We start from the raw sequence: 14,153 nt of genomic DNA, 5'->3' as shown, positions 1-14,153 counted from the left end.
TGTTCAGCACACAGTCACCACCAAAGTCCTGCAACACAAATGCTAACGGTCGGTTCAAAGGTCACAGTAGAGGAAACAGGGTTGTCTGGTGATGGATATGATTGAGTTTCACCACAAATGCAGTTCATCAACGTTAACAAGCTGAGGCCTTTGACTCCCATTTCCCCATTCTACATCTGTCAAAATGGCTCAAAGTAAATAGACAAAGGTGTGGTAAAAATGTCAGTTTAACTGAGTGCTTTCTTAGAGACATACTATAGCTTGATTTTATTTTATCTTTTTCTCCTACAATGAAACAACTTTCTTTGAGTTTTCTGCATTATTTTACACTATTGCTTTTATGATGATATGATATGAGTCGAGAACAACCCTCAACATCTGCATGTCTAAAGGAAGTTCATAAATAGAAAAAAAAGCTTTTCACTCTCCAGCATGACGTCAGTCTTAAAAAACTAGACACACACAGTAGATATTCAACATAAAACCACACAGGGTAACCAATGAGAAAGGGAAGTCATTATATTTAGCTCTACAGTGGCAACTTTTCCAACGACATTTAAGCAGGCAGTGCTCAGCTTATTGCCATTTGAGGGTGAAACGGTTTAATAAACAACAAAGACTTCTCTCAGCATGTAAGTACAGAATGTTTTAATGTTCTACAGAATGTTTCATTTTCCAAAGGCTTACAGTTTAGTTTGATATCATTATGAGATGAAAAATATGTTGGTATTATACTGTACATATGTGTAGTTAAGATGGAATGTTGCAAGTGAGCTTAAATACTGTGAAAGGGAACCGGTACCATACGTCAGATCAATGACTTGGAGTGGCTATGAGTTGCTGTGAGTTGCAATAAGTTGTACTTGTTTTCTTTGGAAAAACGGCTCTATTGCCAAGTACACTGGGTTTGCTGATGTGTGTGTCTTGGCACTGCTCTCTATTGTAAACTCATATGTAATGTAGGCTACTGGAGACTAATTTAAGATGGGCTGCTATCAGCCAAGTGAAACTTTTGCTGTGGTTGTTATAAGAGTGTTGGTGTAAAGTACTGATCTATCTATCAGAACATAACACATCTACCAGCAAATAGGGAAGAAGTATTTTCTGTGACTGTGCGATATCCAATACCATACTATACTGTCACTAAATACTACCGTTTTATATTCATCATATGTGTATTTGTGTAGTATAATTGCAGGTTGACGTAGACATGCACTTCTGTGAAGGAAACACATGTTTGGTTGCATTCCTTCTGTCTCTACCAGGTCTGTTACTATATCTTTATTATTCTGTCTGTACAAGCATACCAGATACAAATAATGACCTTCATGCAGTGCGCTTTGAACTTCCTCATTCTGTCTTTTTTGTTGTTGACCAAACCCAAACTCATGTGCTGTTTTAGGTCAATACCAATGGGCATCACATTACTGCTCTATGAAAACTGTCCAGTTAAACACATTACTGCACTGCTGGGCTGACAATCCAGCAAGTTCTTAAATGAGCAGAAACCTATATGGTCACGAGTTTCACATTGTATTGATTGACTATCACATTCTATAGTAGGCTACTCATAGAATTGCACTGCACCTGATTGAAGGTGTAATTACATCATCCTTCACCTTCAGTGTGTAAGTGCAGTTTGAACTGGCCTCGTCACTTATAATAATCTCACCATAACCACCGCACAGACTAGTGCCTCATTACATTGATTGGTTTCATCATTGGCTCAAACTTGGTCCCACAGATGGAAACCCCATAAAGAGTAAATAAGACACTACTGGGTTGCGTGACCAATACACACATAGCATCAGTCATTTGCTGCATTTGTAAGGACAGATACGCAGTGTGAGGGGTATTTACTGTACTATATTTTAAAACTAAACATTTCATGGCTGAATGTGATTTTACATTTTCCCACTCATGACATCATCCCATTATACTGGTACCCTAAAATTCCAAAGGTTAAAACTGATGATGGCCAACCAGTCTTCTCGTAGGTGAGTTGGTCCAAATTACGGCTTGTTTCTGATTCAGGTGTTCTAGATTGCTGGAGTGTGACCTACACTCCTCAGAGTATCTGTGCCATGAGGGGATCATCAGTGACTATGGGCTGCTCTTACTCATATCCAAATAGAGTAACAGTGACTGAAACATTTTGGCATGAACAAGGGACATGGGAAGATTTAAGCAAGAAGGACAAATATAAGGATCGTGTCAAGTTCCTTGGAAACACTGTGAATAACTGCAGCATGAAGATGGAAGGTCTTAGAGAGAGTGACTCTGGAGAATATCAGTTTAAGTTTATAACAAATTATTCCGGTGGGAGGTACTCTGGAAGTCCTGGGGTCACACTCTCAGTTTCCAGTAAGTATGTGTGTTCATGGTTCTAATGTGTATACAGTCATGCTGGTGATGATGAGAAATAATGTTCTGTTCCCTTCAGCTCTGCAGGTAGTGATGAGTCCTCCCACAGTGACAGAGGGACAAAGGGTGACACTGACCTGCAACCACATCCAACCATGTCCTGCAAATGCCAACCCCACCTACATCTGGTACCAGGACAGAAAACTTGTTTCCAACCAACACACAATGAGAGACAACCCTCTCATCCTCAATTCAGTCAGCAGCAAGGATTCAGGCAATTACTCCTGTGCTTTAAGTGGACACAAGGATTATCCATCACCTGCAGTGACTCTCGTTGTGAGATGTATGTTAACTACATTCTATCAGTTGCGGTTTACTGTTAGCAGATTATGCACTTCAGTTTCCTGGTAATGAAAAGATCAGTTCACATTTAGCACCTGATAGTCATAAGAATGAAGGAATCTGAAGTTGTTATTGTTTTACTATACTACATGTGTCTACTTGTGGAACACAGTTCTTATTAATGATAAAAGTATAGTTTGTTTAAAATTGTTATAATTTTCTAATTACTTCATACAGATGCTCCAAGGAATGTGTCAGTATCACTGAGTCCCTCTGGTAACATAGTGGAGGGTGATTCAGTGACTCTGACCTGCAGCAGTGATGCCAACCCACCAGCGACCACATACACCTGGTTTAAGATGAAAAGGGCTGAAACCTTTCAGATGGAGGGATCAGGATGGAGAAACCAGATCACTAATATTAGCTCTGAGTTCAGTGGGCATTACCACTGTGAAGCAAAGAACGATATTGGAGCCAGTAATTCTTCAGCAGTTCTGGTGGATGTTCACTGTGGGTATTATTTACGTTAAAAGATAATATATTCATGATTTCAGTAACCCTATACTATTGTGAGAACTTTGATCAAATAACATATTAGTCCTTAAGGCGTTCACTTATACATTTATACTTTATTTCTCCTTTTCCACCTTGAACTAGACCCCCCAAAGAACACTTCTGCATCATTCAGTCCCTCTGGTAACACAGTTGATGGAGATTCAGTGACTCTGACCTGCAGCAGTGATGCCAACCCACCAGTGCACAACTGCACCTGGTACAAGAAGACTGGAAGTGACTCTATTCTTATAGCCACATGGAATAGTAGTAGCTTTCTGTTGGCCTCTGGAAATGGTGGATTGTACTATTGTGTAGCACACAATGAATATGGCAGTCATAAGTCCTCTGAAATTGAAGTGCCTTTTGCAGGTATTTTGTCAAAGTTTTTAATATTTTAAATATCTGTTATCTTATTAAGGATGTGTATTATTCTTAAAAAGTTTGGATAACAACTATCTCTCAGTAATCTGGGCATTCACATAGCCCTGTGGAAGCTCATTTATGCAAACTTGTTAACTTATGCTAACATCTGCCAGAAATACAACTTTAATGAGAAGACAGTTGATGAAATACTGAAATATATTTGTATGTATGTATGTATGTATGTATGTACTGTGTGTATGTGTTTATATATGTATGTATACATGTATGTATGTATGTATGTATGTACTGTGTGTATGTGCATCAATGTCTTAATTGTATTAAATGGAGGGACACAATAATTGATAAACTGTTTTTTTGCCATATTTCCTGTAGGTGTGCCAGGAGGACTGTTTGCCGTTTTGGGGATTATACCAGTAGTGGCTCTCATAGTCGTGCTTGTGTTCGCGTGCAGGTAATTGTTTAAGTGCTTTACATTTTTCTATTTTAAATATAGTCAGTTTCTCTCCTCCAGTTACAGCGCTGTACTAAACCCATTGCACTGTATGTCTTTTTATTGTTTATTTTTTAAAGAAGTAGGAGAGGAGCATCCACCAAGAGCACCAGTGAGACGGTGGGTGATGGGCAGGTGTGTATGTCAATGTTTGTGTTAGAGAGATCCAGCAACCTCTGCTGTTGTGTATTCAAACTATAGTCCCCCTGTTACATAACATCTGTCTTTATTTCTGTCTGTAAACCCCTAGAAGGATGACGCCAGTCCTGTGTATGAAAACACGTCTGCAGTGCCCAGGACCTCTGACCAGGCACAGAGAGTGCAGTTTTGCAGTCCCTCCTGTGTTGTCAATCAGTGAGTAACTGAGTCTGTTCACTATGTACTCCAGGCACAGCATGGTGTCACCACATGTTTGTGACCAAAATACACCAGGTAGTGAGCCAAGTAGCTTTTATTGGTGATGGCTCTGCTGTTCTCGGTGCTTGTGATGCTAGTCTGTTTGCTGTTACCTCGATAGTTTGCTAGTTCTACACAAACTAGAACAATCATTTCTCACCGCGTTACGACCCCCCTGTGCCCCCTGTAGACTTTGTAGTGGCCATGCATGGGCTGCAGGCAGCAGTGGGGAGGATGATTGACTGATTACCTGGGGAGGTGTGGGAGATAATAACACCTGTGGACACCTGTGTCTCTCTCTCTCTCTCTCTCTCTCTCTCTCTCTCTCTCTCTCTCTCTCTCTCTCTTAGCTCACCTCATCCTCTTCACTCCTCTTATTGACGCACACACTTACACTCCATTCCTGTCCAACCTCACACCACTAACACCAATCCATACATACTGTACATGAAACACCTAGACACGTTTTCCTTTTCTTTACATTTCGTCGGGATTTAATAAATATCTATGTTATTTAGAAATATAGCTTTGTTGTCCGTCTCCCTTCTTTTATGTTGCGGTCCCACGAGCCGCCCGTATTTGACAGTGAAAATCATATCTAAAGGGTCCTAGAGGTAAACTTATATGCACCAAGTAATGAAAATGCCTGAAGGAAAAATGTATCATAATCATGTTCTATCATAATTATGCTCTCTTACAGAACTGAGGATGATGCTGTGATCTACAGCAACATCGACTAATCCAGAAGTGGAACACAATATACCACAGTATGTCTTAACTCAGTTTGAGGATATCAGCAGTGAGTGGCATCAACAGCATGGAGACAGGGGTGACTTGTACCATCACAGGTGTGAGTTAATTTAGATTTGAAAATGAATGACAAGAGCCATTTACTTGCTTTATCCAACCCCTCTTTCAGTATTGTACAAATATCATTTTTCACCAGTCTACAGTATGTGTCCCCTGGGTACCACATGACCTTGGTGTTGTCATCTTGATCTCTTACTCTTGAGATACAGGAACACACTTTTTAGTAATTTTTCAATTTCATTCATTTTGCCTTATGCTTGAGTTATATTTTACTTAGTTGCAATGCTTCTTGTTGGCTATATGTAGTTCAGCTGTCATACACAAAATACATTCCTATCTGATAAATATATAGCAAGTATCACATAAGTTGCTTTTGTATGGAAATAAGTTAAACAAACGTATTTTGAAAGTGATGATAAAGAGGAGCTGAAAGGTTTATTGCCACATTTGCGTACTTGCTGAAATACAAATGTGATGCAGATTAATAATATGGTGTTATGTTCTTTTATGTAATGAACTATGATTATGATACATTTTGCTTGTGTGTGTGTGTTTCATTATTATGAAACTAGTGCATCCCCGTGTGTGTAAAAGTGACTTATTAAAAAATACATATATATAACATATTATGGTATGTTGTTTTTTGTTGTTGACTTGTATGTTTACTTAGCACGCTGTGTTTGCAATAAATGCATAAGAGACATTCAGTATCTTAGCGGTGAAAGAGGCCTTCATTGCAATAGGTCTGTTTCTTCTCAGTAAAGGATTGTGTTGAATTGCAATGTCCAAGAACGAACTCGGTGAACCCGGTATTTTTAAACAATTTGCATAGGTGTGTTTCCCACAGAAAACCTGTAATTTGTAAGTTGTTTTACAGAGATCGTCTGTTATACGCAGAAACCTATATAATGAGTTGCTGTGAGTGAAACAATGAAAAACAAAAATAAAATATTTAATTGTATATTTTAGTGGCGAGTGCCATTATATGACAGGCAAGCTCTGTAGAGATTGTAGATATAATGAACACAGGACTACCTCTATGTGTGAGTAAGGTTTGAGGAAGGCATGTTATGTGGGTGTATATGAGATCAAATCAAATGAGAGGCTAAAACTACCCTCATGCAATACCGTCAGTCTCCACTGGGAAAGGGCCGAATCTGGACTACCCATGCAATACTCAGATCATCCACTAGGGGAGAGGACAGGGTTCACACTTCACTTACAACAAATAAACAAACAAACAAGGCTGACTCCAGTCAGTTTTTTATTGCACGAACAACTCACAGCAACACACACGTGTTATATATATATATGGAGGCGACCAGGACACACTACACACACACACACACACATGCACACGCAGGCCTGAGGTCGCCGTGAATTTTTGCTCTGCCTTTAACCCATCCCGGATCGTCCCTCCTCCAGGATCCTCCAGGAGCAGTGGGCAGCTTCTCAGCGCCCAGGACCAAGTGAACCGTCCGTCTCGGTCAGGGACGGACAGGATTGTTCTGTTCTTTTACCTCCATGAAGTAAAGAACTGGGATTGGATCACTCTTGTGTTGTAAAAAAAAAAGCTTCCTCTGAGGGCAATGACCTTTTTGTCAGTATGCTGACATAGTTTTCTGTTATTTTCATGCATAAAGTTGATTAATGTGGAAATCATTTGCGTTCAAATCTTTTTACCACTAAACCTTACATGTTACAACCTAACATTTCTCTTACATGCATTGCTTGTGTAGTCTAAGAAACATATCATTAAAACAACCCTCCATAAATGAAACTTGCAGCAACATCTTCCTCTATTGGCCAGACTATATGGACCTGTTGCTCGGATACGTGTCAATTACGTTGTCATCAGCCAAAATAAATGGGGGAAGTACACAAACAGCAGAGGCTCAGTCTCTATTACAGATAAAGAATAGAGTAACCAATGAGAAAGGGAAGTCATGATATTTAGCTCTACAGTGGCAACTTTAGCCTCTCCCACCACATTTATTTAACCAGGTAGTTCTCAGCTAACTGCCATTTGAGGGTGAAAGAGTGCGCTGAACAACAAAGACTTCTCTCAGCATGTAAGTAAAAAAAATTCGAATTATCTCCATAATAATTCTGCAAAGGCTTACAGTTTAGTTTGATATGATTGTGAGATTCAAAATATGTTGGTATTAACTATATTTGTAGTTAAGATGGAAGGTTGCAAGTCAGGAAATTAGCTTAAATACTGTGAAAAGGAACCGGTCGGGTATGTCAGATCAATGACTTGGAGTTGCTATGAGTTGGAATAAGTTGTGCTTGTTTTCTTTGGAAAGACGGCTCTATTGCTAAGTGCACTGGGTTTGCTGATGTGTGTGTTTGGCACTGCTCTCTATTGTAAACTCATATGTAATGTAGGCTAAAGGAGATTACTTTAAGATAGGCTGCTATCAGCCAAGTGATACTTTTGCTGTGGTTGTTATAAGAGTATTGGTGTAGAGTACTGATCTATCCATCAGAACATAAAACATCAACCAGCAAATAGGGAAGAAGTATTTTCTGTGACTGTGCGTTATCTAATTACTCCGGTGGCAGCCCATAGGTTGAGTATGAAGTTAATTTGACCATGAGGAACAAAACTAGGGTGCTGTCATTTACTGTAGTCATGCCGCTCATACTTCATACTCACCCTATGGCCTGCTACTCCAGTAAATATGATACTATACAGTTACTATATACTACTGTTTTATATTCATCATATGTGTATTTGTGTAGTATAATTGCAGGTTGACGTAGACATGCACTTCTGTGAAGGAAACACATGTTTGGTTGCATTCCTTTTGTCTCTACCAGGTCTGTTATTATATCTATAATGTCTATATGTCTGTACGAGTGTAATAGATACAAATAATAAGCTTCATGCAGTGCGCTTTGAACTTCTTTTTTTTTTTACCAAACCCATATTCATGTGCTGTTTTAGGTCCATACCAATGGGCATCACATTACTGCTCTGTGAAAACTGTCCAGTTAAACACATTACTGCACTGCTGGGCTGACAATCCAGCAAGTTCTTAAATGAACAGAAACCTATATGTTCACGAGTTTAACATTGTATTGATTGACTATCAAATTCTATAGTAGGCTACTCATAGAATTGCACTGCACCTTATTGAAGGTGTAATTACAACATCCTTCACCTTCAGTGTGTAAGTGCAGTTTGAACTGGCCTCGTCGATTATAATAATATCATAACCACCGCACTACAAACCCATGGAAATGACTGACTAGTGCCTTATTACATTGGTTGGTTTCATCATTGGCTTAAACTTGGACCCACAGATGGAAATCCCATAAAGAGTTAATAAGACACTACTGGGTTGCGTTACCAACACACACATAGCATCAGTCATCTGCTGCATTTGTAAGGAAAGATACGCAGTGTGAGGCGTATTTACTGTACTATATTATAAAACTAAACATTTCATGGATGAATGTGATTTTATATATTCCCACTCATGACATCACCCCATTATACTGGTAACCTATGTTTTCGAAGGTTAAAACTGATGATGGCCAACCAGTCTTCTCGTAGGTGAGTTGGTCCAAATTACGGCTTGTTTCTGATTCAGGTGTTCTAGATTGCTGGAGTGTGACCTACACTCCTCAGAGTATCTGTGCCATGAGGGGATCATCAGTGACTATGGGCTGCTCTTACTCATATCCAAATAGAGTAACAGTGACTGAAACATTCTGGCATGAACAAGAGACAAGGGAAGATTTAAGCCAGAAGGAAAAATATAAGGATCGTGTCAAGTTCCTTGGAAACAAAGAGAATGACTGCAGCATGAGGATGGAAGGTCTTAGAGAGAGTGACTCTGGAGAATATCAGTTTAGGTTTATAACAAATGATCCCAAAGGGAAGTTCTCTGGAAGTCCTGGGGTCAAACTCTCAGTTTCCAGTAAGTATGTGTGTTCATGGTTCTAATGTGTATACAGTCATGTTGGTGATGATGAGAAATAATGTTCTGTTCCCTTCAGCTCTGCAGGTAGTGATGAGTTCTACTGCAGTGACAGATGGTCAGAGGGTGACACTGACCTGCAACCACGCCCAACCATGTCCTGCACATGCCAACCCCACCTACATCTGGAACACACCTGTTACCAGCCAACCGACAATCAGTGGCCACACACTGACTCTAACCTCAGTGAGTAAGAGAGACAAAGGCAGTTACTCCTGTGCTCTGAAAGGACATGAGGATCATCCTTCACCTTCAGCGTGTAAGTGCAGTTTGAACTGGCCTTGTCACTTATAATAATCATCATAACCACACTATGACTTCACACCCGTGGAAATGACTCACTAGTCTCTTATTACATTGGTTGGTTTGATCATTGGCTCAATGGAAACCCATGAAGAGTTAATAAGACACTACTGGGTTGCGTGACCAATACACACATAGCATCAGTCATCTGATACATTTGTAAGGACAGATACGCAGTGTGAGGAGTATTTACTGTACTATATTTTAAAACTAAACATTTCATGGCTGAATGTGATTTTACATTTTCCCACTCATGACATCACCCTATTATACTGGTACCCTAAATTTCCCAAGGGTTAAAACTGATGATGGCCAACCAGTCTTCTCGTAGGTGAGTTGGTCCAAATTACGGCTTGTTTCTGATTCAGGTGTTCTAGGTTGCTGGAGTGTGACCTACACTCCTCAGAGTATCTGTGCCATGAGGGGATCATCAGTGACTATGGGCTGCTCTTACTCATATCCAAATAGAGTAACAGTGACTGAAACATTCTGGCATGAACCAGGGACATGGGAAGATTTAAGCCAGAAGAATAAATATAAGGATCGTGTCAAGTTCCTTGGAAACAAAGAGAATGACTGCAGCATGAAGATGGAAGGTCTTAGAGAGAGTGACTCTGGAGAATATCAGTTTAGGTTTATAACAGATGATCCCGGTGGGAAGTACTCTGGAAGTCCTGGGGTCAAACTCTCAGTTCCAAGTAAGTAGGTGTGTTCATGGTTCTAATGTGTATACAGTCATGTTGGTGATGATGGGATATAATGTTCTGTTCCCTTCAGCTCTGCAGGTAGGGATGAGTCCTACCACAGTGACAGAGGGACAGAGGGTGACACTGACCTGCAACCCCTCATGTTCTACACATGTCAACCCCACCTACATCTGGTATCAGGACAGAAAGCTTGTTTCCAACCAACACACAATGAGAAATAACACTCTCATCCTCAATTCAGTCAGCAGCAAGGATTCACGCAATTACTCCTGTGCTTTAAGTGGACACGAGGATCATCCATCACCTGCAGTGACTCTCGTTGTGAGATGTATGTTAACTACATTCTATCAGTTGCTGTTTACTGTTAGCAGATTATGCACTTCAGTTTCCTGGTAATGAAAAGATCAGTTCACATTTGACACCTGATAGTCATAAGTTGTAAGTCTGAAGTTGTTATTGTTTTACTATACTACATGTGTCTGCTTGTGGAACACAGTTCATATTAATGATAAAAGTAGTTTGTTTAAATTGTTATAATTTTCTAATTACTTCATACAGATGCTCCAAGGAATGTGTCAGTATCACAGAGTCCCTCTGGTAACATAGTGGAGGGTGATTCAGTGACTCTGACCTGCAGCAGTGATGCCAACCCACCAGCGACCACATACACCTGGTTTAAGATGAAAAGGGCTGAAACCTTTCGGATGGAGGGATCAGGATGGAGAAACCAGATCACTAATATCAGCTCTGAGTTCAGTGGGCATTACCACTGCGAAGCAAAGAACGATATTGGAGCCAGTAATTCTTCAGCAGTTCTGGTGGATGTTCACTGTGAGTATTATTTACTCTAAAAGATAACATATCCCTGCTTTCAGTGACCCCATACTATTGTGAGAACTTTTATTAAATAACATATTAGTCCTTAAGATGTTTATTTATACATTTATACTTTATTTCTCCTTTTCCACCTTCAACTAGACCCCCCAAAGAACACTTCTGCATCAATCAGTCCCTCTGGTCACATAGTGGAGGGTGAATCAGTGACTCTGACCTGCAGCAGTGATGCCAACCCACCAGTGCACAACTACACCTGGTACAAGAAGACTGGAAGTGACTCTATTCTTATTGCCACATTGAATAATAGTAGCTTTACTTTGGACTCTGGAAATGGTGGATTGTACTATTGTGTAACACACAATCAATATGGCAGTCATAAGTCCTCTGAAATTGAAGTGCCTTTTGCAGGTATTTTGTCAAAGTTTTTAATATTTTAAATATCTGTTACATTAAGGATGTGTATTATTCTTAAAAAGTTTGGATAACAACTATCTCTCAGTAATCTGGGCATTCACATAGCCCTGTGGAAGCTCATTTATGCAAACTTCTTAACTTATGCTAACATCTGCCAGAAATACAACTTTAATGAGAAGACAGTTTATGAAATACTGAAATATATTTGTATGTATGTATGTATGTATGTATGTATGTATGTATGTATGTACTGTGTGTATGTGCATCAATGTCTTAATTGTATTAAATGGAGGGACACAATAATTGATGTATCCTGTTTTTTTGCCATATTTCCTGCAGGTGTGCCAGGAGGACTGTTTGCAGTTTTGGGGATTTTACCAGTAGTGGCTCTCTTAGTGATGCTTGTGTTCGTGTACAGGTGATGTTTAAGTGTTTTACATTTTTCTATTTGAAATATACAGTCAGTTTCTCTCCTCCAGTTACAGCGCTGTACTAAACCCATTGCACTGTATGTCTTTTTATTGTTTATTTTTTAAAGAAGTAGGAGAGGAGCATCCACCAAGAGCACCAGTGGGACGGTGGGTGATGGGCAGGTGTGTATGTTAATGTTTGTATTAGTGCTGTCAGTTTAACGCGTTGTTAACGGCCTTAACGCAAACCCATTTTAACGCCGTACATTTTTTTTTTTAGATTAACATTATTTTTGGCCTTGCAAACTGTGTAGTAGGCTAACGTTACGGTTTCAGTGAATGGTGAGCGCGATACGGCGAAATGGATGATAAAAAGCTTCTGAATGGAAAGTTAACTTTTAAAAGTTGTGTTGTGCAAAAGAAGCGAGCTTCACTGTTGTCTGAAAATGTCAACAGTGAACTATGACATAAATGCGATTAATCGCGATTAAATATTTTAATCGTTTGACAGCACTAGTTTGTATTAGATAGGGTCACCAGATTTGAGTTTGTGAAAAAGAGAACACTTCATCGCGGGACCCCGCCCCCTCCCCCCTGATGAAGTTTTCACATGCAGATGTCATGTACTATTGTAAACAATGCAACTACTGGGGCCGGAAAAGTGCTCAGTGTTGCCAGATGGGGAAGTATCGTATCAAAGGCTCAAAATTATCGTATTTGTAGGATAATTATCATACATCTGGCAACAATGGGAAAGTGGTCGACCAATGACAGTTCTCTCTACAGTCAGTGCTCTCGCAAGAAGGTAGAACGTAAGGGACATACCCTTTCCAAAACTTGTAAGGACGTAATAACTAATTTGTGAAAGACCCAGAGAAACACAAATATCCGACGAGCCAAAATCCCGGAAAGAGGACATGTCCGGGTAAAAGAGGACGTCTGGTCACCCTATATTAGAGAGGTCCAGCAACCTCTGCTGTTGTGCATTCAAACTATAGACCCCCTGTAACATAACATCTGTCTTTATTTCTGTGTCTCTAAACCCCTAGAGGGATGACGCCAGTCCTGTGGATGAAGACATGTCTGCAGTGCCCAGGACCTCTGACCAGGCACAGAGAGTGGACTCAGGAGATGAAGGTGGCATCCTGTACGCCAGTGTCCAGTTCAAGGCCAAAAGCAAGGACAAGGCTCCAGACTCCCCAACCATGCAGCCTCAGGTCCAAGAAAAGGAGGAGGATGTTGATTACGCTTCAGTGCAGTTCCGCAGTCCCTCCTGTGCTGTCAATCAGTGAGTAACTGAGTCTGTCCACTATGTACTCCAAGCACAGCATGGTGTCACCACATGTTTGTGACCAAAATACAGCAGGTAGTGAGCCAAGTAGCTTCTATTGGTGATGGCTCTGCTGTTCGTTTCGATTGTGAGGCTAGTCTGTTTTCTGTTACGTCGATAGCTTGCTAGTTTTAGTTTTAGACAAACTAGAACAGTAATTTCTCACCGCATCTGTAAAATTAGTCCAGAGCGCATGGAAGGCTTGCACAGCTTTTAAGTTAAGGCTACTTTCACATCAACCATTTCACTGTCAATGGACATATATTTCCGGAAAATAAGCTAAATGGGTCCTAGAGACAAACTAATGTGCACTAGCTAATGAAAATGTCTGAATGTCTAAAATCTGTCATAATCATGTTCTATCATATTTGTGCTCTTTTGCAGAACTGAGGATAATACTGCGATCTACAGCACCGTCAACAAAGCCAGAAAATGAAAACAAGAGACCACAGTATGTCTTACTTCAGTTTGAGGATATCAGCAGTGAGTGGCATCAACAGCATGAAGACAGGGGTGACTTGTTCCATCACAGGTGTGAGTGAATTTGGATTTGAAGATGAATGACAAGATCCATTTACTTTCTTTATCCAACCCCCTTTCAGTATTGTACAAATATAATTTTTCACCTGCCTACAGTATGTGTTCCCTGGGCACCCCATGACCTTGGTGTTGTCATCTTGATCTCTTGCTCTTGAGATACAGGAAGACACTTTTTAATAATTTCTCAATTTCATTCATTTTGTCTCATGCTTGAGTTATATTTTACTTATTTGCAATGCTTCTTGTTGGCTTTATGTAGTTCAGCTGTCATACACAAAA

At 40.0% G+C, this 14,153-nt stretch overlaps 1 protein-coding gene across 3 annotated transcripts; it reads left to right on the top strand.

Annotated features, from left to right (window-relative positions):
• Nucleotides 1–228: 228 nt before the first annotated feature.
• Nucleotides 229–13,894, top strand: LOC122131014 (B-cell receptor CD22-like). 3 transcript variants are annotated; one of them, XM_042705909.1, is made up of 9 exons: nucleotides 229–1,265; nucleotides 2,035–2,364; nucleotides 2,444–2,707; nucleotides 2,944–3,216; nucleotides 3,364–3,630; nucleotides 4,018–4,096; nucleotides 4,216–4,270; nucleotides 13,054–13,292; nucleotides 13,719–13,894. In XM_042705909.1, the coding sequence occupies exons 1-9, from the start codon at nucleotides 1,211–1,213 to the stop codon at nucleotides 13,768–13,770; spliced, it is 1,614 nt and encodes a 537-aa protein (XP_042561843.1). In that variant the 5' UTR covers nucleotides 229–1,210; the 3' UTR covers nucleotides 13,771–13,894. The 3 variants fall into 3 exon arrangements, with proteins under 3 accessions (XP_042561843.1, XP_042561845.1, XP_042561844.1); XM_042705911.1 differs by lacking the exons at nucleotides 13,054–13,292; nucleotides 13,719–13,894 and adding exons at nucleotides 4,386–4,489; nucleotides 5,232–5,681 and having other exon boundaries at nucleotides 230–1,265; nucleotides 4,216–4,255; XM_042705910.1 differs by lacking the exons at nucleotides 13,054–13,292; nucleotides 13,719–13,894 and adding exons at nucleotides 4,386–4,489; nucleotides 5,232–5,681 and having other exon boundaries at nucleotides 231–1,265.
• The last annotated feature ends 259 nt before the right edge of the window (nucleotides 13,895–14,153 follow it).

This window comes from Clupea harengus, unplaced genomic scaffold, assembly GCF_900700415.2.
Source record: "Clupea harengus unplaced genomic scaffold, Ch_v2.0.2, whole genome shotgun sequence".
Lineage (NCBI taxonomy): Eukaryota > Metazoa > Chordata > Actinopteri > Clupeiformes > Clupeidae > Clupea > Clupea harengus.
The sequence above is the reverse complement of the archived record's forward strand: the minus strand, read 5'-3'. Positions and strand labels throughout refer to the sequence as shown.

Coding starts and splice junctions, on each gene's coding strand:
- LOC122131014 (XM_042705909.1), top strand. CDS start 1,211: ATGCACTTCTGTGAAGGAAACACATGTTTGGTTGCATTCCTTCTGTCT. Junction 1,266..2,034: donor ATTCCTTCTGTCTCTACCAG/GTCTGTTACTAT, acceptor TTTCTGATTCAG/GTGTTCTAGATTGCTGGAGT. Junction 4,097..4,215: donor GTGCTTGTGTTCGCGTGCAG/GTAATTGTTTAA, acceptor TATTTTTTAAAG/AAGTAGGAGAGGAGCATCCA.